This window comes from Eleginops maclovinus, chromosome 18, assembly GCF_036324505.1.
Source record: "Eleginops maclovinus isolate JMC-PN-2008 ecotype Puerto Natales chromosome 18, JC_Emac_rtc_rv5, whole genome shotgun sequence".
In the NCBI taxonomy this organism is placed as follows: Eukaryota; Metazoa; Chordata; class Actinopteri; order Perciformes; family Eleginopidae; genus Eleginops; species Eleginops maclovinus.
In genome coordinates, this window is record NC_086366.1 from 22,811,262 (window position 1) to 22,838,928 (window position 27,667).

General features: G+C 38.5%; 1 protein-coding gene across 2 annotated transcripts in view; it reads left to right on the forward strand.

Annotated features, from left to right (window-relative positions):
* The window catches only part of brip1 (BRCA1 interacting helicase 1), a 79,875-nt gene that overhangs the window by 40,436 nt on the left and 11,772 nt on the right, over positions 1-27,667 (forward strand). Inside the window, exons 17-25 of one of the 2 annotated variants that reach the window (XM_063907906.1) lie at positions 6,243-6,355; positions 6,441-6,523; positions 6,659-6,976; positions 9,018-9,734; positions 12,710-13,153; positions 13,536-13,603; positions 13,900-13,978; positions 14,072-14,278; positions 14,575-14,717. In XM_063907906.1, coding sequence (XP_063763976.1) covers positions 6,243-6,355; positions 6,441-6,523; positions 6,659-6,976; positions 9,018-9,734; positions 12,710-13,153; positions 13,536-13,603; positions 13,900-13,978; positions 14,072-14,278; positions 14,575-14,717 — 2,172 coding nt within the window. Of the gene's footprint in view, positions 1-6,242; positions 6,356-6,440; positions 6,524-6,658; positions 6,977-9,017; positions 9,735-9,872; positions 10,378-12,709; positions 13,154-13,535; positions 13,604-13,899; positions 13,979-14,071; positions 14,279-14,574; positions 14,718-27,667 lie in introns of those variants that run through there. The other variant, XM_063907907.1, reaches the window with a different exon arrangement.

Sequence of the window (27,667 nt, forward strand, 5' to 3'; positions counted from 1 at the left end):
ACACCGCTGAGAGGATGGGGACACTGACACTAATGACTGTCAAAGCCATCCAGCTAGCCCTCATGTTAAAGGAGCACGATTACTGCTGCAGCACTCTGTCTGAGAGATAATATGCCCTGTAAGGAACCACACACACACACACACACACACACACACACACACACGTAATTGTGAATCCACTATTGGATAGTCGATACTATTACATGTCATGGTCAATTCCACTGGAAGAGGGATTCAGATTCAGTGTACTCTCAACAAAGATGCATGTTGGTATAGAGAAACGTGGTGATCTATACTCGTGTCGTTCCATGCAAGTGTTTACCACAATGCTGCTCTGTTCATTTTGCTTTCTGAAATATGTATGTATATATATTGTTGCTCAAACAGCTTGTAACTGTCTGTTCTTATGTCTTGTCAGTATAGCTGCAAGTAGGGCGGGCTTAGTATTTTTAGGACTACATTCAATTCATTATTGATATATTATGATTTATTACGATGCTTTAACCTGCTCCTTTACTTTTTATTCGCTCTACCGCCATATTTCCTTCCCTAACTTATAAAAATGTAGGTGATGCTTTCCAGCTAACATAGTCTTATGTAGCTCTGGTTGATAACTACAAATTCAACGTACAATTTGTCTGAACAATCTTTAACCAGCCTAATAATAAAAATAATAATAATACACTTTATTTATATAGCACCTTTCATGCTTACGCAGCCCAAAGTGCTTTACAGAGTATGACAGAAGAAAAAAAACAGCAATAAAAATTGAGGAACATAATTAAAAACAAGGTATAAACAAACAAAGAGTTGTATAACAGAACCATAAAACAATAAGACATGAACAGGGATACTACTTAAATTACAATTGCCCTAAATTACATGTAAGAAAAGACAGGTGTTGATGTTCTGATGTTAAAACTGGAGACTACACAGTAGTTTCAAAATAGTAAGTTATAGCCAGTATGATACAGCACCTCTTTTATTTATTTTTGCAGGATAATGTACGTGTATATATTTTTAATTTGGCTTTAACAGCAGCAGTCTTAACTTGGATAAGGCGGTGGTCCTCTGCTTCATCATGCATCCCAAGTTATTTTTTTCGAAATAAAAGTAGCGTAGCTTATTATAAGCTTATTATTCAGACAAAGTTTGTGTTGTTGTATTAACACTCATCATATTTACACCATATGTCTCCACTGACAGTTCCCTTAGTGCACACATACACACAAACACATGCGTGACATGTTCTTACATTGTCACTTCATGCACTAGTGGTAACATGTGCACATTCTCTTAAGAGCACACATGGACCCAGACATATTAATTCATTCATTCAATGCCACACTCACACGGCAGCACCCCATTGCTAGGATAAGAGGTGTAAGCCCAGCTTCTCTTCATTTAAACTACTCCAGCACTTTAGATGCCTGCATGGCCTGCATTCCCAGACAGGCATAACTCTTAGAAGCTACAGCCTAAGCACATAGCATGGCATTTTACTGGCCTGTTGTGTTATTGTGACAAAGATCAAAGGTTGAACTTGAAAAGTCCTCTGCAGAGAAAGCCCTGCCAAAGGTGGTATTACATTTATGTTGAGTTTTTCCAATGGTATGTTTTACAGTGAACAGTCACGTCCTGCGTGAGTGAGTCAAACAATAACTGGCTTTAACAAGCAATAAAAAGACACTTACGACTGATAAGGCATCTCTTTTCGTTTAATGAAGGGCTCAGTCAACCTTTTGCCATTGCCTTTTATTAAAGACAGACACAGGAGCATTTTAATTTTAAAGCCTGCAAGCATGTAAAACGGATGGATAAAGGAGGTTTTGGAGGAATGTGGAAGAGTTCATGGAAATCATCCAGAAGACGGAATGATGGATGCTCCAGGCACACTCAAGACTCTACATGTGGCTTTATCATCAGCAACTGAAGGAAAGCTATATAATACACAATCACCCCTCGTGCCGTCCTTGTCAGCACCAAAGGCCCATTTTTAAAAGACAGTCGACATTCTTTTTTGTTAAAGCACGTTCAACCCTTTATTTACCATTAACAACATGCAGACCTCTTACTACACCATTCAGTGAGATGGCTGTTTTTTGTTAAAAATCCTTTCAATAGCAATTCCAATGCAATAAAAGTTTCAATACCAAAACTTGCCTTAGTTTAAATAAAACATGTTAAACACTGTTAAAACAAAAGAGACCTTACATGAAAATAAGTGTAAAAAAGTTTGACCAGATTTCTTTTCTTTTCTTTAGTTTTCAGTACTTGGTTTGTGCAAAAAAAGGTTAAGATTCCCGGTCTGTAAACCCCTTAAATCATATAAATCCAGTCAGGTTTGAATTATTTTTATTGATTTATGTCTTGTATAACTATGTTGCATTGTTGGAGGAGATCGTGACTTGAGATTTCCATTACCATTTCTACACTGTAGCTTATGTTTATATGACATTAAAAAGCTATGTATGCTTAGTAAACTGGACTTGGTGGAGGGAGACTACATGAACTGCCTGAGGCCTAGACAGGTCTGAATAAAAAATACAGACACCAGTCTGAGACAAAGCATCCTTAGGATGGACAATTTGCTTTGATAGACTGTGTGTTGGACTACATTTAAAGTGGCAGAAACAATAACACAACCTGCACCTTTGTCTTGTCCTCACTGCTGCCAGGCGATTTCCTTACTGGGAGGAAAGCATTTGGCATTCAGCAAGTCAGTGGTAAAAGGTTGACTGAGCCCTTAAAGACCCATACCCCACGTCAGTGTCCAAGCAACAACCCCAGTGCCAAGAATTGGGTTTAAGGATTACTGGGTTCAACCTGTGTAACGGCAGAAACTAAAGGTATGCAGTCGGGTTGTATTCTTGTTGGTTGGGCTTTCCAGGCTGAATTTAAGCTAACCACTAACTAAGGGCCGTTTCCCAGAGCCCTCAGGCTCTACTCTCTGCAAAGTAGCTACCTTATGTCAGTTCAATGAGGCCTGGGTGAGAGTCATTTTCTTGGTTCTGCTACTTTCTCCCAAAAACTAATCAAATTAAAAGGATGTTTTATTCATTAGACTTGGGGGCAAGCGCAACTTGTAATTTCATGTTGAACTCTGGGCAGATTGGCTCCATAGTGACAAAGGCAGATTGCTGCAACATAAATTCAATTTTTTTTAAATCAAAAATAGAATAAAAACCAAACCCATTTCATTTACACAAGCAATGAATCCTTGTTCAATAAAATGAGCTAGGTCACGCCAAACTGAGTCACTGTTGCAAATATCAAGAACTGTGAACAAGTGGCAGAGTATTATTTTCAAGTTTTTAGTGGAACAAGAAGGACACAATCAAATAAATAGAATTTTGGGTACCTCTGGGTTATCTGTCGCCACTTTTTTTGCCGCTCTAAGAACTGCAAGCAGCAAATTGGTCCCTGCACTGCGAACTGACTGTCAAACTCACGCCTTAACTTGGTCACTGTGCTTCGCTTCATATACACCTGGTACTGGGAAACATCCTCCGTCAAATGGTGCGACCGTGAACTGGGAAAAACTGTGTGAACGACTGGAACAATTACCTGAGAGAGGTATGCGTCAACAGCATAGCCAACCTACAGCAAACCAAGATCGGAGGCGAAGGAATAGTTGTTGAGATCGATGATTCTGGATTAATGTTTGTTTGTTTGAGATATACAACATTTTTAAGAAACAAATAGTATATTTTTGTGAAAATGGCGACAGTATAACACATTTGTATTTGTGAAAAAGTTGGAAAATTTAATGAAAAAGTGGTTACCCACAAGTACCGGATTTTGTGTATAGCCTTCCTGTGAGCTGATCCATGAGCTTGTTGGAAAAACAGTGTGATAGTTTGTTGCTCTTGCGAGCGTGTGCGCGCACGCACACACACACACACACACACACACACACACACACACACACACACACACACGACACACGGACACACGGACACTGTCTTCAAGATGAGCCACTCAGCTGTCAGTCCAGCCTTTTGTGGCAGATGAGGCGCTCAGCAATCTCGGTGACAAGCACAAGATGTCCCGGACTGCCAGAGGCGTGCACACTAACGCGCACATACACACACCCCGCGTAAAATATAGCTCAAACAGATGCGCTCAGCTGCGAATCATGCCTAGTGGTCAAATATATGTTTTTAGGGATGAACAGGTTGCTGTAGAGGACGAGGCCAAAGCAAGCGACTGATCTCTTGACATTTTAACTAATCCCTTCCAGCTTGTGGTTTCTTGCACATTTGCGAGACTTGCTAGCAGCCAGAATTGGCTTTTTCACATATGCAACCTGTCATGTTAGATTGGACGGTGACATGGTAGAGACCAGGGATGTGATGGCTCGAACGCTGAAGTGGACTGTGATTGGATTTAGATGACACTTCCGGCTTGAGGCTAATGGCCTTTCTGTTCCAGCTGTGGGTTGAGAAGTGGATTCTTTAACTGCTCTGGTGTCTCATACATTGATGAACATCTCACCGTGAAGCCAGCAGCATTTACTCCCTTCAACATGCCTATATGAGTGGTTGTCCTGCTGACACTTCTGTTTTCATGCTGACAAAACCTGTAATTTTGTATCTCTTAAAGCCTATAAAAGTTTTCCAATTCAGGTTTCCACGGTTGCAGGTGTTGCTCAGTTGTGACCATGCTTCATAGGTGAGGTGTTAGTCATAGCCCAACTTTGGAGGCGACATTTAGGAATTCCTATGACTCTTGTTTGTTTACTTACACAAGCCCTGACAGGCCACAGTGGCATTGCGTGATGCACGCGAGGGAACAGGCTGTACCTGCCATGGCCCCCGTGTTTGGTGGCTCAGGGCGAACACACGGTACCTGTCAAAAGCAGTTAAAGCCCTGTTCAGCAGCCTGCCCCGCATGGCATACCGTCAGACGCCAACTGAACTTTTCACTTGTCAATTCTGAAAGGTTAGCGCTAAAATCAGCAGCGACAGATGCAAATGGATGGATGCTTTCCTGGCATTTTTGTGCAGGGATGCTTCATGTCACCTAGGCCACCTTGTCTGCCCCCTCTTACCTTCACTCAACTCTGTCATGACCTCTCTTTAGCCCCTTTGTCCCCCTTTCAGAACACATCTGTAAGAGGTTATACACGATCCCTTCAGGTTCTGAGTATGGTGTTTAGCGTGATCTAACTCAAACACCTTCTTGGTTTCCCCTTAATTTACAAGATTCATCTGATTATTTTTCAGTAGACATATGGAACTCTTTGCCAGGTGATACTGCAGTTATGGCAACTGTTTTTGAGAGCATATTTTTAGTTAAATAAGTTCAACAGTCGTTAGGTAGCCAATAACATTTCTTCAAACTCTTTTGGGCGTTTTACCTTCATATAGCAGAGAGAGACTGAAAAGGAAAGAAATACAACAATTTCACCAAGGTGGTTATTATTGTTTCGACTGCAATACCACCAGGATGCTCTGTGATGAATTCTGATACCTCAGCCCCCTTTTTTTTGTGGTATCAGAAAGTTTTAAATGACTTTGGATTGTGTTCAGCCGCTAAACCTCACAGCATAGTAATTTGCTGAAATAGATTTCTAACGGCTGCTTTCATTATTTTTAAGTGCCACACCTACTGTACACAAAACAACTCCTCACACCACAAATGGCACGATCGCTCTGATAAAAAAATAAATGTTGATGTTGTAGGCCTATAATTATTGTGTGACTACTATTTCTATGTACACAGAACATTTGTGATCTAAACTTTATTAAAGCATAGTGTTTCCCCTGAAACAATTTCACAAGCTGTCTTTTACTGTCGTGCCAGTGTTTCTTCCCTACACACACACACACACACACACACACACACACACACACACACACACACACACACACACACACACACACACACACACACACTTTTAGGTGTGCCAGCAAAGCCTGCAACATTGATTTGCGTTTTCATTACTAGTTTAGGGCGCTTAGGCCACAGCACGCCCGACCCACATATATGTTGCTTGCATTCATGTACCAAGGACTAGACAATCAGTAACACCCCCTACCCCCCTTCTCCCCCTCAATCAAGGATGTCAAGTGGGCCAGACTCACCTCCCTAACGGAGTGCTTTTTCACTTTGAAGTATTAGAATTGAAATGTGTTCACAAGCGAATAAGCACATTCAATACTGTGGCAACGGTCAAAGCACTTGAGCCATCCCATCTCATTTGAATCTGCTTTTAATATCCCGGCCTATGGTTTCAGGTGGAACTGAAGATGAAGTACAATGACCAACATTGCAAATCCAGAGGTCTTCTCTCAGGCAGTCGCTGGTACGAGATTCAGGCCTACAGAGCTTTGAACCAGGCCCTGGGAAGGTAAATCTAACCTCTACAGCTAGAGCGGTATAAAAGATTTTCTTTTGTACTCTTAATCTTTTAACGCTTAAACTTCTTTTAACAGGTGTATCCGCCACAAGAATGACTGGGGTGCCCTGATTCTAGTGGATGAACGTTACCGGAACAATCCCAATAAGTACATCACAGGTACAGTGTGTGAACAATGGCTGATTGAATGTCATAACTACACAGCATCTCAACTTGAACACTAGATGGCAATAGTTGTCCACTGTAAGGTTTGTGGTGGTTTGTTTGACTTTTATGTGTGTGTTTTAATCTCAGGTTTGTCTAAATGGGTTCGCCAGCTTGTCCTGCATCATGACAGCTTCGGCAATGCCATGCAGTCTCTGGCAGCGTTCTCTGAGGTTCAACAGAAGGCGTCGGTGACTCTGGCAGACAGTCAGACCCTCAGCTCTACGGCCTCATCTCCAAACAGTCTCTTGTCAGTGACTCTGGAGTGCGAGGGTCCGCCCAAAGCTGCAGAACCCCACACACCAAGCTCATGTGTCAAACCACCTGTACCCAAGCTGGACACGAGCCCAACAAGCGTCGATTTCTTTTCTCGTACACAGTTAAAAGCTGAACAACAAGAAAAAGGAGGTGAGCTGAATTCAAAGACAGGTTTCGATGCTGCAAGGTTAGGCAACTCATAATTTGTTCCTGTGAAACTGGTCTCAGTTCTTTTAAGGCCTATCTAATAACTTCACTGTTGAATTAGTGATACATGGAATGAATCTGCAGTGTCAGAAAGGTTGAGGGAAAAACTGGGACGGGCTCTATTAACCATGTGTGCCTGTATACTTACAGTTTTACATCACAGGAAAATAGGGAAAGATATCAGGCATGCATCATTATTTATTTTGTTTTTTCTCAACAAAATCTATTCAAGACCAAAACCACTGTCGGCTAATTTGAACCTGGCTACTAAAACAAGAGATAGACAATAAAAGCCATCCCTTAAAAACAGTTACAATGTGTACAATTTCCTATGTGCTGCCTTAGCAAGCATAACAATATGTTACTCTTCACTTCTACTTCTCTACCTTGGCTGTTCGCTGTAGCCATATTTGCCCCTTCATGTTACTGAAGAGGTAGATCTCCCAAACTCTCAGGTATAGTCGTTTTTGCAATTTTTAAAAAACGGGCTGGTCACTGTAGTATACCTGTTGGGGACTATTTTTTGCAGCGGATTGACACGGAATGGGTTCTATAGTGAGTATTTCTGAGTATATTCATGGTGATGAAGAAACATGTCACTCATTTCAGATCATTTGTATTTGGACAAAAATGGAACTCTCTGGCAAAGAGGGATAAGATATATCATTATTGAACACAGTACAAGTTTAAAGGATTAATTGTTGCATTTAGTCTTTTTAAAAGATTTGTTGACAGCATACTTTTTTGCGATCGATTTATTTCAAACCCTTAAAACAATATTAGAAAAAAGAAGAATACCGAAGAATAATAGGGAGTAATAATTATTAGGTCCTACCCCTTTGAAACAAAAATAATGTTTCATCAACAGAGCTAATGTGAATATTGATGCAAAACTTCCCACCCCATTGTTCACCATACACAGCTCTTTCAATTGAATGAAATCAAACTAAAATGAAGCATTCAAAACAAAGCCATGGAACCCAAAGTGATGCCAAAACGGGCAACCCTGTTCATGTTGATGATAGGATGCACCTAAGATGTACTTTTCCTCTTTTGTGTTAAAACATTTGAAATAAAAATTGATCATATAATGTTGCTAGTAGAATCTGACTCTCAGACATAGTGAGTGCCTTAAATTATGACATTTTAAAGTGTGCAGCTTTCAGAAGGCCACACTCAAAAAGTGGATATCATTTTTTGTTGCACTGACGGATCTATGACATCACCGCAGAAAATACTTTTAGGTGGCGTGTTTGCACATCGCCTCAGCTAGCATCCATTGTCTTTGGGGTCATGACAAGGTTGAGCTGTTAGCCCCGTTGAATTCTGTGTGGTGGGAGCAGAGCTGTAGCCCCCCCCCACCCCTCCCTTTATAATTGGGGGTGGATGTTGGGGGTGGGGGCCATGCTATCAGTTGAGTGGCTCGCCTCATTACTGTAAGGTCTTTTGCGTGCCTGAGTGGCGCTGGAGCGAGCTGATGAGCAGATGTTGGACTGTTGCTTTTAATTAAATCCCCTTGACCTTTGTTTGGATTATATTGAGCGTAAGCCCGCATTTATATCTTTCTTTATAAGAAATACACTCTGGTGCTCTGCATACCAGTCCCACTTCATGGTGAGACTCAAAAAGCTCCTATGTGCGTCTTAACATGTTTGCGGTTAAATGGCTCCCATATAACCATATCCCAAGCAAAATATGTGAAAATACATACATAACAATACATAAATAAATTCTAGAGCTACATATATTCTATAGACTTTGGAAAATATCAAAGTGTTTAGCATTTTCTCTTAAATAAATCTACTTCCTTTGATTTTTCATAAGAATAATAATGCAAAAGTGATCATTCCCTCCAATATTATTTATCAAATTGCAGTTGCAGTGCCAGTCAATTAAATCAGATATATTTTCTAAGATGTGCAGGTTTAATATGCCGGTATAAGGTAATTAAATATGCTATCCTTGTTTTGTTTCCCTGATGCAGAACGGTTGAATACGATGCGCAGCACCCCAGCGAAGCCCTCACATCAAAAAAGAAAAACAGATCTGCCTCTGTACAACATTTTCAACTCCAGCCCCGTCAGCCACTGCTTCAGGAAGCCAATCTTTAAAGGAACAGCGGTCAGTAATTCCAGCCAGCTCTTGGAAACATCTACAGATTCAGAGCTCAAGGACAAGCAGCAGATCTGTTCTCCACAAAAGCAGACTTGTCTTAAGCAAGGGAATGGAGATGTTTCCACTGGGGTCAAATTGGAAGCGCACAATCAACCCCTTGAGCCTTCTCCACCAACCACCTGTAAAAGCGAACTGCCCTCAGTAGAAGGTACCGATGAAGAGGAAGAGGACAAAACTGTGTTCTTCACTCCAGAACTTTTTGAGGAGGAAGGCAGCCCACAGAAAGAGATGGACGCCAGGTCACCTCCCAGGATGGCCTCAGTGGCAGAGAGCCCTGCCCCGCTGTCGGAAGAACTCTTTGGCTCTGAGCAAGCCCGAGGGCAAGGTACAGCCTCTGCTCTTGATAGACAGAGTGCTATTTCAGTTAGTAAGGAGAACACAGGGCTGCCACAGGGACAGCAAGGAGAAATCATAGGACAGGACCAAGGTGAGGAAGCAGAGCAGGTGGACACCCAAAGCGGGCAGACCGGAAGGAAGCTTTGCAGGTTGTCCAGGTCCAGGCAGAACGCTCCCCCCAGTACAACAGGTAACTAGCTAACTGGACACATATTGTGAACAAAGCAGAAAGTCTTATATGAAAATACTATTCAAAAACAATACACAAAGTAGATTTAGATTCAAAATGCATATTGAAACATATTCATGCTATTATATTTCTGCATAGGTTTCTTACGCATCTCCTAAACACTATGTTGGAAAGTGTCTGCTCATGTTACAGCGGCCTCAGGGAACCCGCACACACTCTGCCTGCAGTCGATGATGGGGCTTCAGCTTTCTCATATCAGCTTCTAATGCAGGGTGACAGCACATCTTATTAAGGCCAAAACGCCCGGTTCTCACTTAAAACATCACATAACTAAACAGCAGTGAAAATTGCAGCGCTGATTGAATGTGCCTTTTTTAACGAATCATTAAAATACAAAAACCCCAAACTAATTTGTTTTCCTACAAAGTAGGTAATCATGTCGTTGTGTTTTAATGATGTGTTTCGTAGATTATGGCCGAGCAGCGTGGAGGCTTTAGACATGCCTGATTTAACCTAAAGACATTTATTTAATCAATTCCAATTCGATGTGTTGTTAACTCATTATGGTTTGTTATAACAGGCCTTACTTTAAAAGCATTTGTTAAAACTGTTTGTTCAAAATAAAATGTTAGAGGAACTTTGATTTTTCTCATCCTTTCCCCTGTTTTCCTTTCTATATCCACATACACATGATTCTGAATTGCCAAACTTACCTACAAGTATCAAAAGTAAATAATTATGCTGTTTGGGATCATTTTTTCTGAGAAATGAACACTTTACTTTACTGTTGCAGCTGGGATCAGTTTAGCAAGTTTTATGCGGTTTAGTAGTTTAATCCTAAAATATGCATAAATTGATGTTTAATATGTAAAACTGATCTGAAGTATAAAAACTTATTTCTAATAAATAAAATAAGATTTCCCTATAACACATGGAAAAAAATAAAATACAAATAAATATATATATATATATTTATATACTTGTATACAAATATACTAAATGACATTACATTTCCTGAGTGTATAAACACTTGCTGGTTACTTTCACCACTTTCTAATTTGACGACAACATATTGTATTCTAATATTGTTCATTATTTATAGAAATTACAGTAGTATCTAATAATAATAATAATAATAATGATACATTTTATTTGTCACTTTAACAAGTGCTCAAAGACGCTTAATGATAAAAAGTCAACAATAGAATCGAGCTGACATATCATTTAACTCTAGGACACAACATTAATCACACATTAAAAGGCAGTCTGAAAAGGTGAGTTTTTGTCTGTAAACGACTCTGCACTGCAACACCATACCAACAGCAGGAAACATACAGACTCCAAGAGGACTATCAAGTCAAAACAACACTCTAAATCAGTCCTAACAAAGATAGACTTAACAAACTGACAACTGGGTGCATATTGATGCAAAGGAAAGCTCCACCTCGACAACAGTAAATGTAAAAACATGTTTACAAAATAAATGAATATAAAAATAAGCCAGCGATTTTCTCACAAATCATTTTCCGCATAGTTTCTATTTGTGTAGTCCTGTAAGATAAATCGACAATCTCTTTCTTTATGTTTTGTATTTTATTTCTGGAGTAAAACAGGGGTGGACGTTGACCTACCTAATACAGTATGTTTGTGTAATCAGCAGTTTAATGACCACATTTGATTGTTTGAGTCTGAGAACCTGAGGTCACAGGCTAAGTTGAAGGGAGACAGAACAAAAAAGGAGATTAAACGTGATTACACTGATCTGATTTGTCTCATTATATCGCAAACTTCACCAATGTGTGATTTGCACAGACGAGCAGAGTAGACAAGTGTTCCATTAAAGCCTTTCTTCGCTCATCAACTGCCTCCCCAAGACCCTTGTATATGTAATCGTGCATGGCCTCTCGTTAAGATCATCAAAACAGAGCGTGGAGAGGCCAGCGCATGTGTGTTAAAAGCACTTAATAGGAAGCCCCGCATTACTGAAAGACTCAGTAATGGCTGTGAATGACTGTGTTTTTCCCCATTAGTCTAATGCACCCGAGATCACTAAAGGTAAAAGTAAGGCAACATTTTTAGTTAGAAATACAGGACATTCAACAGAAAGAACTCTCCATCCGCACAGATTTGTGCTGTTTGCCCAAATTAAATCCTGCCATTATGGATGGTCAACACTCTTGTCGACAGCATCGAAGGTTACATGCAAACATTCCCATCTTTGTAGTTGTAGTCCTAAGTCATTGGTAAACCATAACAATGGTTTTGCAAATTCCCAGGTGTGGCTACAGCAAGCTCCAAGGAAAAAAAAGAGGATAATTAAAACACAAACAGCACCTTTAAGTTGTATGACGCCAACATTTAACATATTTCTTACAATAACAAATAAACTACAATCTACAATGCAAAGATCAACAAACGCCTACAGGAATCTATCACACGTGACCGCCCCGCCTGCTAGAATTGCGAGTATGTGGCAACTACTTTGCAATTCAGCACAGATGTAATGAAATTAATTATTAATAATGCTGGATAAATGGATGCGACGTCCAGCTTTCGCCCCTTATACTGATTATGCGTAATAATGAATTACGTTAACAACAGAAGTAGTGCTTTTAATGAGACATTTTATTCATACAGGAAATTAAAAACACACACATATGTACGTTATCATTCACTAAAACAAATCATGAATTAAAAAGACACTTAAAATGATGATACATTACACATTAAAAGCAGCTCTGAAAAGGTGTGTTTTGATTGTGATTTGAATATAGATAGACACATTGATGCAGTCACAGATATGTTTGAGGAGGACTTACAGAAGGGCAGATATGGAGAAAGCTTTGTCCCTCAATGTTACAATTTAAAGAATAAAGAAATGTTACTCTTTTTCAATGACATTCAGTTGTGTAAAAAATAACTACCAGATGTACAGTATCTATTTGCTAAAAATGTGACTAAATGTTAATTGGCAGGTGGAGGCTATGAAGCCAGGAGTGTAGTGAGTGCCAGTCTTCAGCAGATTGAGACCAGGAGCAGCCAGAGGAGGGGTAACAAGGCCAGGACAGGTCAGGAGTTAAAGGTGGGGATTGGGGGTTTGAAGAGCCGACCATCCAGAGCCAAACCCGTCAGAGGATACCACTCAAAGAAAGACAGAGTTAAAGGGAACGCTTATAAGGCTCCTTTGTTGCCAGAGGTTCAGGATGATAGCTGCATTTCCAACCTACAGACCGAGTCAGGAAAGTCCTCTTTGGGTGTTAGGGAAAACCAAACTCTCAAAAAAGGGCCTGGTAGTTCCACATGGACTGAGTTTGACATTGTGACCCCCAAAAAAGAAGACATAAAAGCTCTAGCCGCTGGATATAGTGCTACTAGTCCAGCAGAGCAATGCACAAGAAGTGAGCCAACCAAACCGAAAGGTAAGCTCTTAAAATCATAGATTGTACATTTTTGAACAACCTGTGCATCAACATGTTAATGTTGATCAAGAAGGTTGAAAACAGTGGGTTACGATGCATTACAAAAATTGATTTGAAAAGGGACCAATTTGGGTTTGCACGGTAGTTCAAATCAAAGCTAAAAAATGTAATACATCTTGACCCGAATTGTTGAATCAACAGTTTTTTAACAATATCTTTAGAAAGGTTAGTCCCAGTTCAGTTTTACGTGCTCCAATGTGATATTCAGCTTGAAATCTGCTTCATAAAAAAGAGAACAATTATATATGTTATATATATATTTTTAAAGCTAGTACTTTATTCACATACAGATACTTATTTTACCTTACCTTTTTCAACCTAGCTATAAAAGTACAGAGATCTTGCAAGCAGAAGAGCAGGAGATTTACCAAGACCTTTCCAAACATAAATGTAAGTATACTTTTTGTTCAGCATTTTCACTGTGAATGGATCTACTATTTCCTATCAGCGGCTGTACATGTCATGTCGTGTTGGGTTCTGTTTATCAATGTGCTGCACTAAGAAGCATTTATAGATAATGGTAATGTTCCACAACCTGTGTCAACACAGTGTGAGAATCAAACGGTTTGCCAGAGATACAGATGCAGATTGAAGACAATACAGTATATGAAGTATATTTAGCGGTGTGGACATAATAATTGAAACATCAAAGAAGCCCAATAATGATTTGTGTGTTCTACTTTCAGAGAGTCAAAGACCACAAGCCATGCTCTCTGGGACTCTACTGTTCTATATGTGAGAAGGAATTACTTCCTGTGGCACATGGTAGTTCCTGAGAAAACCCTGTTATGTTTCAAATGTGTATTATATGAGACAAACATCTCAAATGTTATTTGGAATTTTGACTTTATTTTTCAGGTGCACTACGACGCGCTGTTTGTGAATCTGAACATTTCGGTTTTCTGAGAAACGACAGATTTACTCCTTCAAAAAAAAACCGCCTCTGCCAGTGTGCAACAAATCAGCCATCACTTTCAGACAACTCAGTGCTCGAAGTCCAAAATGTGACATCATTGAAGGCCCTAAGGACTGCTCTCCAACCCTACTGTGATAACACTTTAACTGGTGGGTTGACACATAATGAAATGGACATTATTGAAGAAGTAAATAAGGTTCTACGCAGTATCTGAGCATTCATTACTAAAAGTCAATAGAAATGATTGTCAAAAAAACGACTGTCCTTTTTTTTGTGTAGGTCTTTGTATCGTATCATCTCATGCTAAATTATGATAACTTTAAATGGATCGGGAAAGATGAATGCCTTTACCCATCCCAAACAGAACTTAACATTCATTTTTATGGCACATTTTCTCTCAAGTCAGTAAAGTTACATGCTCTCCCCCTGCTTGTCATTCCTGCAGCGTATAATGCCATCTGGGATACTGAGAAGGGCTCTGTAACCAGATTTCTTCAGTGCAAAGGCTGTTTGTCCCAGAGCCTAGTGCTGTCAGCAGCGTTAATCGCAGCAGATATCCATTGCCCTCGAGACAAGGCTCAAGATAAGGTAAATTTAATGAATGTGAATAAATGTAAAAAATGTATGTGCCCTATGTGCACATAAAAAAACACAAAAACACCTTCAGTTCAGGAAAACTGTTATATGTATGCCTAGGAGGATTAATCCTAGCTCAATGTGTTTGTGGACAATTTACTCTGGCAAACAGCCACTAGGCGACGATTAGTCTCACTCTGTGAGTTGGGAATGAAACATTTTAAGAAAGATTGAGTATATGAGTAAATTACTGTCTGGGATTATTATAATCCCAATTGTGCTTCATATGTAAAACATTTTTAAATTATTGAAACTACATATTTTATGCAGCCATATCTTCTTGCATTATAACTCAAACTTGGGAGTGCATTTAGGGAAGCAACATTAAGACATTGCTCAACACAAATGAAAACAATCACTATCGGTTTGTTTGTGTCCGGACGGTTAGGTTTGAGTGTGAAACATTAGTTTTTAAAAGTTTTTGGGGACACCGCTGCCTGTATCGGAGAGACAGAGTTACTGGCGACTGTGGCTGTGAGGGAGTGCGGTCATCTATCAACCAGAAGGTTGTAGCTTCAACCCAGCCCCTGCAGCCAACATGTTGATGTATCCCTGGGCAAGATCCTGAACCCTGAGTTGCTCCCGATGCCCAAAGGTGTGTGAATGTGTATGAATATTAGCTTCCCTAGAGCAAGTGGTACTGCTCTGTATGAATGAGGTGTGAATGGGTGAATGACTCTTGGTATGTAAAGCACTTTGAGGGGGCGAGAAGACCTTATAAAGCGCCTCTGAGGTGGATATTTGGTCAGACTGTTGCAGAGACTTGAGTCTGTATCAGAAATCAACAAAACACATAATTAGATCAGATTGTTTAAAATAAAGGTACGTTCGTTTATTCAGTTTTGAACTCTCTGGCTCACTTCTGTGTGACTGCTGACCTTGTTTGTCAGGCTTTCTGGAACTCCTAAATCTTACGTTCATTGTTAAACCTTTCACTACAGCCTTGCTTACATTCATTGAAGGTTTTGGGATTTTCAGGACAGAAAAATAGACAGTATCATCAGCTTTGTCCTTTAAAAATTAAAATTTTACAGAGAGGTTCGAAAGTTCAACTTTTCCCAGTTGTAGTTTACGTAGGTTTCTGAAAAGGATTTTAAAATGTCTTAAACAAGGCCCTACTAAGTAGGTTTTCTCCCAAAAATGACAATAGATACCAAGCAAGTAGTCACAGCAAGACTCACATTTGAATGTGTTGCTAACATGACGGATGATGATTGCATCAACCATTTCCTAAACGATCCATGGGAGAAAAAGCGAAGAAATTGCCTCCAGTTAGGTACAGTATTTTACTGTAACAATATCCTGCAGTTTTATCATGACAGGTTTAGCGCCTGACTTGTTGTTTGTCACTTGTACCTAGAACATGCTGTGCCAGGAGGCATATTTCAATCAATAACCACTCCCAACCCTCCATAATCCGACTTACACAGTATCAAACAAAGGCAGAGTACAAAATGTCACAGCTTCTTTAATTGCTTCTGCCAGTTTTTTTTTTAGCTCAATTGATTTGTAAATCCTTAAGCAGCTTTTAAAAAAATGTGCTTTACAGACAGGAGACGGAAGGATTCTGTTTATTTGTATAAAACGTATGTATATACTGTCAGAGTTAATTTAATAAGCTGGTAGTATAGTAGAGCTGAAGTCTGTTTATGCTTTTTCACAAAGATGTACATGTAATGAAAATCTTGTTAATGTTGACTATCGAACATGCTGCTATATCTTTGAAAAGTTCATAGTTATTGTGCAATTGGTGCACAAATATGAGTGTAATTGTTTATGAATTTATTTGCTATTGAATACCTATCCTTGAGGGTGTTGGTTAATGTGTTTTCTGTTTAACTGTCACTAATGTCTGCACAAAAGGCAACTGTTACAGTTGCCAGGACTATTCGGTAGTAATTATATAGTCCTTTTGCTCCAGCAGATGTTTACATTTCAAAGACTGTTGAGATTATCAGTGTTAACTGTCAGATTAAAAGGATTAACCTCGATTGACTGATAAAACTGTAACTTTTCAAGTCATCTTGGTCTAATCTTTTTGGATGAGAAAAAGAAAACATTTCCTAATCGATTTTTTGAACTCGATTCACACAAATGCATTTTGTTGTGCACTTACCTAAATGAAAATAGATATACAAAGTGGCTAACTTAAGAACTTGCAGAATTGTATTTATTTTTAGTCTTTTTCCTCAAATGACCATCAAATAAATCCATATTTTTAGCAAAATTATAATTTAATCTAACTAATCTTTAAACCAAGATTTGCTTTTTTGTTAATTAGTGGGATGTGCTGTAAAATGCATACAAGCAAAACATTTAAAATAATGAAAGTCATTTGTTTTTTTAAGTTTCATTGGCGTTCATTTAATTTAAAGTACTCTGCAGTGATTGAGAGGTACAGGAATTGTTGACAGATTATAGCGTAGATACTGTCATATGTCACACTTTGACAATGATTCAAATTACGCGCACTGCAACTGTGACAAGCATCTGTCACAAATAGAAAGCAAGATATTGCCAATTAAAATTTAAATTAAGGATTGTAGACCATTGGTTTAAAATAAGCAAAATTACTTGAAGACTTTGATAGTGCTCAGATTTAGTGACATGAGTCAAAGAAACATTTAGAAATGAGAGCTACCGATGTTGCAGTCCCAGTCTAATTCATCATTAGGCACTTTAGTCCGATCTGCATTTTGTTGTGTTGCAATTTTAAATTCCACTAAATCATCATCTGCATAATTTATTCATCACAGGGTAAATAGGGATTTTAAGAATAAAATAGAAGATACATTTTTTAAAAAGTAAAGATATTTATATAGACATGAGAAGGTAATACACTTCAATTAAAATATATCTTTGTAAACATAAGTCAAAGTAAAATGTCCAATAAAAGATCAATTGGAATAAAAAATGTGCACATCATGCTACAAAACTAACTTTAAAAATATTATACCATATAAAGTGGGGTATTAGTATTAATACCATGTTAATGCTGAATTACCCACTTTAAAAGGGTTCGGCTGCTGATGGTGAAATGTCCAGTACCTGTCTATTGACTCAGAGTGCCTGACAGGAGTTCGATGGCCACATGCAGGAATGACTTCCTATTAAGTACTCCCATCTGACATTAGGTTTGATGATAGACTTGTTTGTGGAATAGCCTAAACTTTTTTGGCCATCTGGATCACAGTTTGAATCTGACTAAGCCCACCATCTCTGCCCCCCTGTGCCGAAAGGGCTTTAGGACTCACTTTGGTCCACCCTTCACAGTTCTTCGGACACTCGCATGACGCGTTTGGGGATCCTGCTGTTCAACACAAAAATATGACAGACGGCATATTGCATGTAAAGCTTTGTAGTCTGTCTGGGTGCAATCACCAGACACCCAAACTCCAGTTTGCATGCAACCACTTCACACACTCCAACATTCTTGGCGTGGGTCATGACACACTCACAACAACTTTACTGGCATCATCGACCACTGTCTTTTTGATCAGTTAATCTCAATTTGTCATTATTTTAACCCCCCCACCACCAGTCCCCACAACCACTTATTACTTTTGTCATCTGTGCCAAAACATATCACTTCTCATCCCCCTACCACCTGTTTTCACATTTGTATTACTTTACCTCATATCTATATACAGTTACTGCTTTAAGACCTTACCTTTATGAAGTGTTCAGATGAGGATGACACACAGTCACCGTATGTTTTAAAATGCTTTGTTACAGAACATGTTTGAGGCTTGCAAGCTCTGATAGTGACCTTTAATAAAAGGCAATCTTCATGCCCCAGTAGCCCTTAAAGTTGATTATTTTCATCTGAGTGATTTATTTGGAGCAAAATTTGAATACCATTCAGTAGTTACATTCTAACAGAGGAACATCTATCTTTTCCTTTGATGTGAAATTATATTTTTTATTAATATGCCAGTTTTTTATCAGATGGCTTATAAATGTAAGAACATGAGATGCGTAATGATGTGTTCAATTGCGTGTTGCTAATTTAAATAGTTGTGTTTACAGCGAAAATATCCGGTGAATTGCTGTTCAGGGCATATGTTCTTCCACATTATCTTTATTAGATTATTTGGGGTTTTTTTTTAAAGCTGAAGACATTATATTTTGTTTCTCACTTCTCCAAACCTTTGTCTTGACCTTTCCTCCTCCCATAAACAAAAATAAACAAACAACATTACAAATGTATAGAGTAAGATAAAACATATTACACGTTCTATAACACTATACACCTAACTGTTTTATCTCATTTACTATCATTTCCTTTCCACCTTGTAGTTTTTCTCCTTGCCTAGGGTGCTAGCTGACACATTCATATTGGTTTTCTTTGGCCTTTTATAGTTTATAGATATTAAATATTGTTTTTTTATTGGTGTAAAATGTAGGTAAATTACTTGAGGCATTGTTTAAAAAAAAGCATGTCTGCTGTAAATGGAATTACAAATAATGAGATAAGTGGATGTTGTGAGGAGATGTGTAATTAGATTAGAATTTAAATTGTTGTCAATACAACTGTTTAATGAACCATAACCTTTTTGTCCTACGTTAGAATGTTCTTTAATGGCAAATCACTATAAGTGGGAATAAACAGATTTGGCCACTGTGGTGTATTAGGTGAATAGCTAATGAAAGAGATGTCTTTAAGCGTATGTAGGCTGATAAGGATTGCTTGACCGGATCATCTGGTGGTCGAGGGTCTTTAGCAATCTGTCTGCTTGAGCAGCTGTTAGAACTTGGCTTGAGTCATAGGTTTGGAGGCTCCTTGGGTAATAAACCCAGATTTATTTCAGAGGGTCGGTGGAATTAGACACCTAATCTGCCTATGTGGTTTTATAAATTGACTTATCTTGGTATAGACATTCGTTGTTTGGGCTCATCTTTGTGTGCTTACACCATAAGCTGGTTAATGCTATAAGTGTGATTGTGGCAGCCATTTGTCAGCCTTTTAGTTGTGCATGTAGTAGTACGGTCTCAGCAGATCATTAAGTGCTGGCAGCCAGCCATTTATGCAGCCTCACCCTGTGTATGGTAGAACACTGACAGAGATAAGAAACCTTTATCCATTAAACCACTTAACTTCTTTGTCTAGTATTATGTTTAAGATTTATAGTAGCTTTTGTCCAGTTGTACATATTTATGTACATTTATGATTTTGCCCATATCGTTTTTTTAGGAGAGTATGCTTTAATGTATGAATTTATGCTTCAGTGTTTTGCAACTCGTCAATATTTCAATATTGGTTTTGCTCATTATGATTGGCGTAGCATCAGACTAAAATAGTTATTCAGATCCATTTTGTTTTCTATTACTCCTCATTGATTTTGGAGTAGCTTTTGCAATCCCCTAACCAATACGTTTAAACTTCTTCTAAACTTCTAATAGGATGTATCTAGTATGTATGTATGTAGCTTTGTCTTTGTCTTTTTTCATGATCCCTGTTGACCCTCTGCCATATAGACCAGTCAATAACATCGATTGATCTGCTCTAAACAACAGTAAGAGTTGACTTAGGCTAAGAGCATTAATTTTGACCCTATTATAATTCACACATTTTCTAACACTTGCTTTGTCTTGTCTTGGCTCTAGTGGCAAGGTCAGCCAATCTTCATGCGTATCAGATTGTTCGTTGATCAATCAAATTTAGTTGACATATCAAACTATTGGATAGATTGTCAGACATTAATGATTAATGAGGAAAAATCCTACTTACATTTTCCTACAAGAAATATATTGTATGCACTGCTGTGAAATATGGGGCACCTCACCAGAGGTCGTCACATTTAAAAAGAAATTGACCAATACTTTGGTTTATGACACACAAATACCCCTCCAAAAATCATTATATTCCCACCAGCTTTGTGTTTTGCCTTACTAGCAATTTTGTACACACTGACATGTGAAATTAGATCGTTTATCAACAGGTTTTAATTTATCCTTAAACACCACTGTGCCGTAGAACATCCTCACAGATCAGCTAGCAAGGCTATTGACTCCTGTTTGTCTACAACAAACCTCCAAACAAAGAGAAAAAAATATACTGCTAGGTAACAGGAAAGGTACAGCAATCTACATTATCAGATTATACCACTCAGACCTCTTCCTGAAAAGGTGTGGGAGCGCTAATAACAATGTCAAGCTACTTTTGCTGTTGCTACTGACAGAAAAAAATCATGAAATGTCCCTGCTAGATTAACATAAACATGTTGTGGTAGACGTTTAAGCAAACCCTAACTGCTGTACCTTTTCTTAAAGAAGACCAAGCACTATGTGTCGCTGCAAGAACAGCGCGAATGGTCACACACCTTGCTGTGGCTAGGAATACTTCTGTGGCCATTACCAAGGCTGTGACCGTACCTATTGCCGTACTGCTATGGCTCTTGACTATTGGCTGTTATGTTAGCTGTTATTATTAATTAGGATGTTGGCAAAGACATGGATGAAAAGCCATTCTCAAACCTAAATAACCAGGCTAGAATTGTATAACTAACATAATAACATTAATACCAGCACATTAACGAGCTCGTCTTGCATAGCCTGACCTATCTCCACATATTGTTTCAGTGCTCAGAAAGCACTCGAGAAAAAAAGTCTAGCTGAAAAATAACCTCACTTATGGAAAAAAAAGTTATGAATTGTTTCTATTTCTTAGACCCAAACATCTTGGAGTGGAGTAAGCCCAGTATTGACTTGAGCATGTTGCCATTGTCAAAGGGGTAAGACCCTCATAGCCGTAGGGGAAGAGAATTCTGTCTGAAATAGTTATTTAAAAGAACAGTGCATGACTTGTTCTATTTTCTGTGAGATTGTTTTGCAAAAAGCTACAAAATACCTTCTTTACATAACACTAAGATGGTATGTCTTTAGAATAAAGGGTTTTTAGATTGCAACATGTGAGCACTTAACAAAAGGATTTAGAGGATTGGATTCTCATATGTTTTGTAAACAAATAAAATGTATTTCATCTAGACAATCAAGCTTCCTTTTTAATGTATAGATTTTCTATAAGACCATGAGATCCTGTTCAATATAATCATACTACAGCCGGACAGCTTTTCTACCTGACAAGTTGATTAGTAGACCTCTGCATAAACCTTTTTTTTAATTGCCTACCGTCTCTAAGTTGCCATATGTTTTACTGAACTGCATACTTTAGTTTGCTTTACCTTAAAGAATGGTGTCTCGTAAATATGTCCTGGGAAACATTTGCTTCTAGTTTGGTAGTGGGTCGGGGAATTAAGCAGCGCTCCTTTAGCCTGGTATGCTGCAAAAAGAAATGAACTGTCTCCTCCAAGACATATTGAATTATTAGCACACAAAGGCTGTGTGTAGTTTTCCTGATCTTGAGGACAGAATGGTGTAGATCATTGAAAACACTTTTAGGCTTATTCCACTTGCCATTGGATGGTAAATTACCAACACCCTTAATGTCTATCTCATTTGTGATGATGACACTGCTAACAGATCTGCAAACCTGCACCGACCAGGTTCAAATTGTTCCACAAAAAGTGTTGAATATTCTTTGATAGGTGGGAATGCAAGTTTCTGAAGGATATGTGTGAAAATGAATATTGTCAGCAGGCATATCAGGATCCTGCAGGCCAATAAATACATAACATTTTTAAATAAATGACATTGGCACTTACGAGACAAAGTGTTTTGCACGGGGAGAAAAATACACAATAAAGTGTCTTTCAGTAGGGTTCCATTAAATCTGTATAAAGATAAGTAATACAAATGTTTGGAGTACATTTATGATCCCAGGGTGGAGTTTTTGCTTACATTTGGCAAATGTGGGGAAACTCCCATAGATATGCGTTAGCAGTCCTACTTTGGGGAATCCTCCTGCAAATATTACAGCACATCAAAAATGTTACTTCTCACTCATCTCCAGCTTAATGCTTTGCTTTTCTCTGCTTCAAATGATTGATTGCCTTTTCTTTTGACAAAGTGAGAGAGAAAGGTAAAGTATTAAAAGCTGTCAGAAGGCTCAGTTTGACTTTAGGCCCTACAAGTATGCAAGGTAATGTGTTGACAAATGGGAGGAGTGAAAGCACACTGATGTTGGTGGTCCAAACTTGTGTAAATATTGTAAGTGTCGGGACATTATGAGTCAAAACATGCAGCAGTTTCAAGAGGTTTGCTAATGAATGCAAAACCCCTCCTAAATGTTACTTTTTCGATTTTATAATAAAAAAGGCACAGCCCTGACAGAAGGTGGGATGGACACAGAAGTGACCCTCTGGTCGTAATTCTTAGAACACATTATATATTTCCCTTTCCAATTATCTAACACCTATTCTCACCACACACAGTCGAAGCATTGAGGAAAATCCCAACAGAGCAGTGTCTGGAAAGTTCTTTGTCCTTGCCTCTTAGTGGAATGTGTAAGTGCTGACAGACAAGACTATTTAAGAACTGGAGCTCCTGAAATCAAACAGGACACACTCAGTGTTTAATTCTGTGGAAACATAATCGAGAGCTTGCCCTGACTCATCACTCTTTCAAAGCTCGCTGGCACACCTCATCGTGGGAATGACACTTCGCAAACCATCTATGTTTGAACAAGTTCATTTCACTTTCTCTGTGCTCTGCGTAGGGCATTCAGTAGCTTTTTGGATGTATAATGGAACGCTGGTTGAATGCAAAGCCCAAACTTCAAAAAGGGTTAAAATGTGTTGAAAAAATAGTCCTAAGTGTGCACACAAACCCCTTCGTTTGAAGTTTGAATTAATCCCGTTTTTATTGTTGACAACCTGGCAGGTTAACATTAAGGTGTGGACCGATAGGCATGAATACAACTTGCTGCTGAGCTCTATGACTTTTTCATCCATCTCCATGTAGACTTGGGTGGCGTGCTGCTCACACTCAACTCAACAATCTGTCAACACAGATTTAGATTGAATGATTCCAGTTCAGTTACTCACCTTGGGGCTAAAATGTTGCTAAATTAAGTCTGTACTGATTATGGTAATAAAATATATAGGAACGCTGAAACAAATGTATACCATAAAAATGTAACAATTCACATGTGACATGTATTTTGTTTAATATAATACATTTATATAAAGGATTGTTTTAAATCAATGCAAATATTTAATCGTTATCAAAATAATAATTTGTGATTAATTATGTTTCATCACAAGTTTAAAATACTAGTATTCACTAGTATTTTGGGGGGGAGATACAACAAACGCACATGTAGAGATGTTATACAGAAATGTACGACTAGCTGGTTGGTTGGTTTTTTACTTTCTTATAACATGGCTTCTGAATTATTGACATGAAGTCCTACACATTTAGACAATTAGCTCAAGCATGGAGAAAGTAGTGTCTTATTCTTACTGCCTTTATTATATTGCAAGCGCTATCTGTTCCTAAAAGTCCTACCTGGATCACTAGCTCCCACTCCTGTGCGACTTCAAAAAGCTGGCAGACTCATGCTTCGGCAGAATGCCTTTCCTTTGTCTTCACCACACCTAAAGCGAACGACTGCAGTTGCCTTTTGTTATGGATTAGGTGTGCCATAACACCATGGTAGTAATGGCTGCCTACTGATGTACTTGGGTCTACAGTAAGTAAAATACATGTTGCTTGTGCTTATAAATCCAGGTAAATATCCATGCTGGATTTACGGGAGGACGTTTTGGTGATTAATTTGCATTCAAAAAAATGTAACGCTTGAGGGTATTCTGATTAATCGCAAACGTTAACGCTTTAATGTTCACAGCCATAGAATAGATATATATCGATTAGGATCTGCTGTAAGAATTGGTTGGCTGGTTGTCAATTAACAGAAAATAAATTGCGTTTCTAATAAAAGTTTAAATTGAAATTCTCTGATTTATAAGTTGTTTGAGAAAAGAAAAAAACAAGTTTTACACTGTTCTGATATTTTATAGACAAAATCATTAGTTAGTCAAAAAATAAATATCAGTGATGAAAATAACCATTAGTAAATTCAATAACTGTTGCCATCATATATGAAACAAACAAAAATAATAACTTGTTAGAAATGCATAAATGATGGTACATACAGGTGCATAGGTTCAGATTTAAAAAGTACATCCTAAAATATGACTTTTGTCAATACATCAATTGTATTGCCTAGAAATGGCAGATATGACTCCCAGTACAACAAAACCATTCAGTTAAAATATAAACTTTTTGTTTGTTGGCATACTGTAATCAACATTTAATTGGTAGAAGAATGATAGGAGCGGTTCAGCTCGATATTTTTGGAGCCCATCAAGTCTGAAGAATAAATCGCTGCCACTAACACCAAGTCCTTTCAAATCTTAGTCTAAATATTCAGTATTATATATTCATAACAAACACTTTGTATCAGAACTAATTTTCAGTCTAATTTCAATCTATTACAAATATTCCTCCTATAAGGTATAGAGTTGTTGTTGCAGGTGTCCTCTTGAGACTCTCCTAGTGCTACCTGTCTAGTAGGTATTCTGTCACGCATCAGTGTCCGCAGCTCACTCTCAACACTCCCTGTTCGTGTCAGAAAACAAAGGCCTCAGGCGCCCCCGCAGTACATAGCTGCTGGGGCAACCGGACAACACCTCTAAAGCAAACAAACTTACGGTGCTCTTTATAACAGCAGCATAATGCTTAGCCTTTGTCCTTTCCAATCCTCTACCCTGGACCTCCTGCTCCATTACAGGTGCCACTTGAAGTTGCTTTTCTGATGCATTGTCTCTTTAGTTCCAAAACCCCATCTCTTTTAATGTTTGCCCTCCTAGCTGACTTTGTAGGTGATGTTCTCTGAATGTACTCAACAAACCTACAGCCTTTTATTTTTTGTGTTGCAATGAAAGCATGGCTTAGTAAATGTGCATTTGTGTGTGTGCTTGTGCTTGCGCAGCTACTTCTGTGAAAGGACAGAGGTTCTTCCTGTGAGAAATGACACAGCTCTATCTTTGCCATCAGTTCCTTACTGAGACGGTGGTTTGACAAAAATTAAATCCGATGTTTTTTAAATAATTTTGATTTACGGTAAATGTAATTCCTGTCATTGACAAAACATCGAGATGACCACTGACCAACCTGATCCAAAGCTGTCACCCACTAAATTAGCACTTGCCCATCACAACTGAGAACACTCCATTGATTGATGAGACCAATCAAAATGCAGTTTAAAGCTTGGAATAAAAAAGTGCATGGACTTTGTGTTCAATTAGTGTTTTTGTACTCTCTGATAAACTCTTGCCTCTATCAAAACCAGAAACTCTCCACACTGGTCTGATGTACACCCTAATAGAACAACTGGATGATAGTTGTTAATCCTCCAATATGACCGTTGCTATGAACTCAGAGTTGTATGCGGATTTACCTCTATTACATTTTTTATACAGATATCTCTGCAAGCAGTCACATTTTGTTCTGTACTTTAAGCTTGTGTCCCTGTTTTTTTTTAAAGAAAGAATCAAGATCAAGAACTTTTAAGAAGTGGAATCTTCAAACAAAACATTATATTTGTGATTAGGTGAATTTGTCCAGTTACAATTTAGCCCCTTAAAAAACTGACTTTGTAAAAAAAAGTGGTTGCAATCTCTCAATATTGAATACATTTTTGTATTCAACCCTTGAATTAAGGATAAAAAAGGGGACAATTTACACCAAATTTCTTACTTTTATCAGCAGTCACTCCTCGTGTAACTATCGTATAAATGCACTTACTGCATGTTGACAATACTTATCCAAATATGAACTCCCAAGCATTTCCTCTCTAACTCATACTTGTGTAATGCCATTTTTTACAAACATATATTTGCTTAAACATTGTAAAACAGGAACACAGAATGAAGAGATGAAAGAGAGCAATGGAAATAAGACATGTCAGTAACTGCTCTGTTGATCCACGAAAGTCATACATCAGACATGTAGGTGGTAGAGGTGCAGCAGCAAATATTTTACCACAGCTAAAGCCATAGGATCATGAAAGTGCAAACACGATTATTGACAGAAACACAAAAGGAGGTTTAAGGTAGTGTCATCCCAGCTGTGTGAAATTACAGCCAAACACAGCCATGCTCAAAGAGGGTGGGCAGGTGACAGTGTCTGAGAACATGAGGACCCACCCCCATAACAATTTTCTATGCAGTTTCCTTTATTCTCTATTCTTGTGGTTTTCTATCATGACCCAGTTTTGGGGGGGAACAAAGCTCCTCGCACCCCTGTTGTGTTTATAATAGCTATGTCTCCAATTAATAGGGCAGCCTCTATTTTTGTGTGCGTGCATCTGTGTATACTGATCAAGGGGCAACCTAATAATCCTTTATCCGTGACACAAAGGTGTTGTAGACATGCTGTCTTTGCCTTTGTCCACCTCCTGCTTGATTCTTTAAGCCTTATTGCCCTTGACACACCGCAATGCAAAGAATTAAGTCATCCTTTTTGTCTTACTCATTGTGGACAGGGTGGGGCACTGTTTCCCTACTTTGCCCGAAGAAACTCTTAGTATTAAGCACTGAATAGTGTGCTAGCCTACAAGGGCTCACCATTGGACTTGTTGCTAGGATTTACTGTGATGTCAAATGTGTCGGCAGCAATAAAGAGACGTCTGTTTCTTATGCTAATTCTGCTCATTTGCTATCCAAACAAAGCTCTCTAAAAAGAGTGGCCTACCCAGAGACAACAAGACACTGTCGTCGTTCAGTTGATCTTGTCACTTTTGTTTAGCCAATCTGTCCAAACAGATTTACTGTTACTGAAATAAAGTTAATGAAAGAATGTTGAAACAAGTTAATGAGACAACCAAGGGTCCCATGAAAGAGACACCATTTGTAATGGAACAAGCAGTGCAGAGCTGAGCTTAAACTAACAACGTTGTCCCTAGGGATGAACCATTAAAAACATTGGTAAGCAGGAAA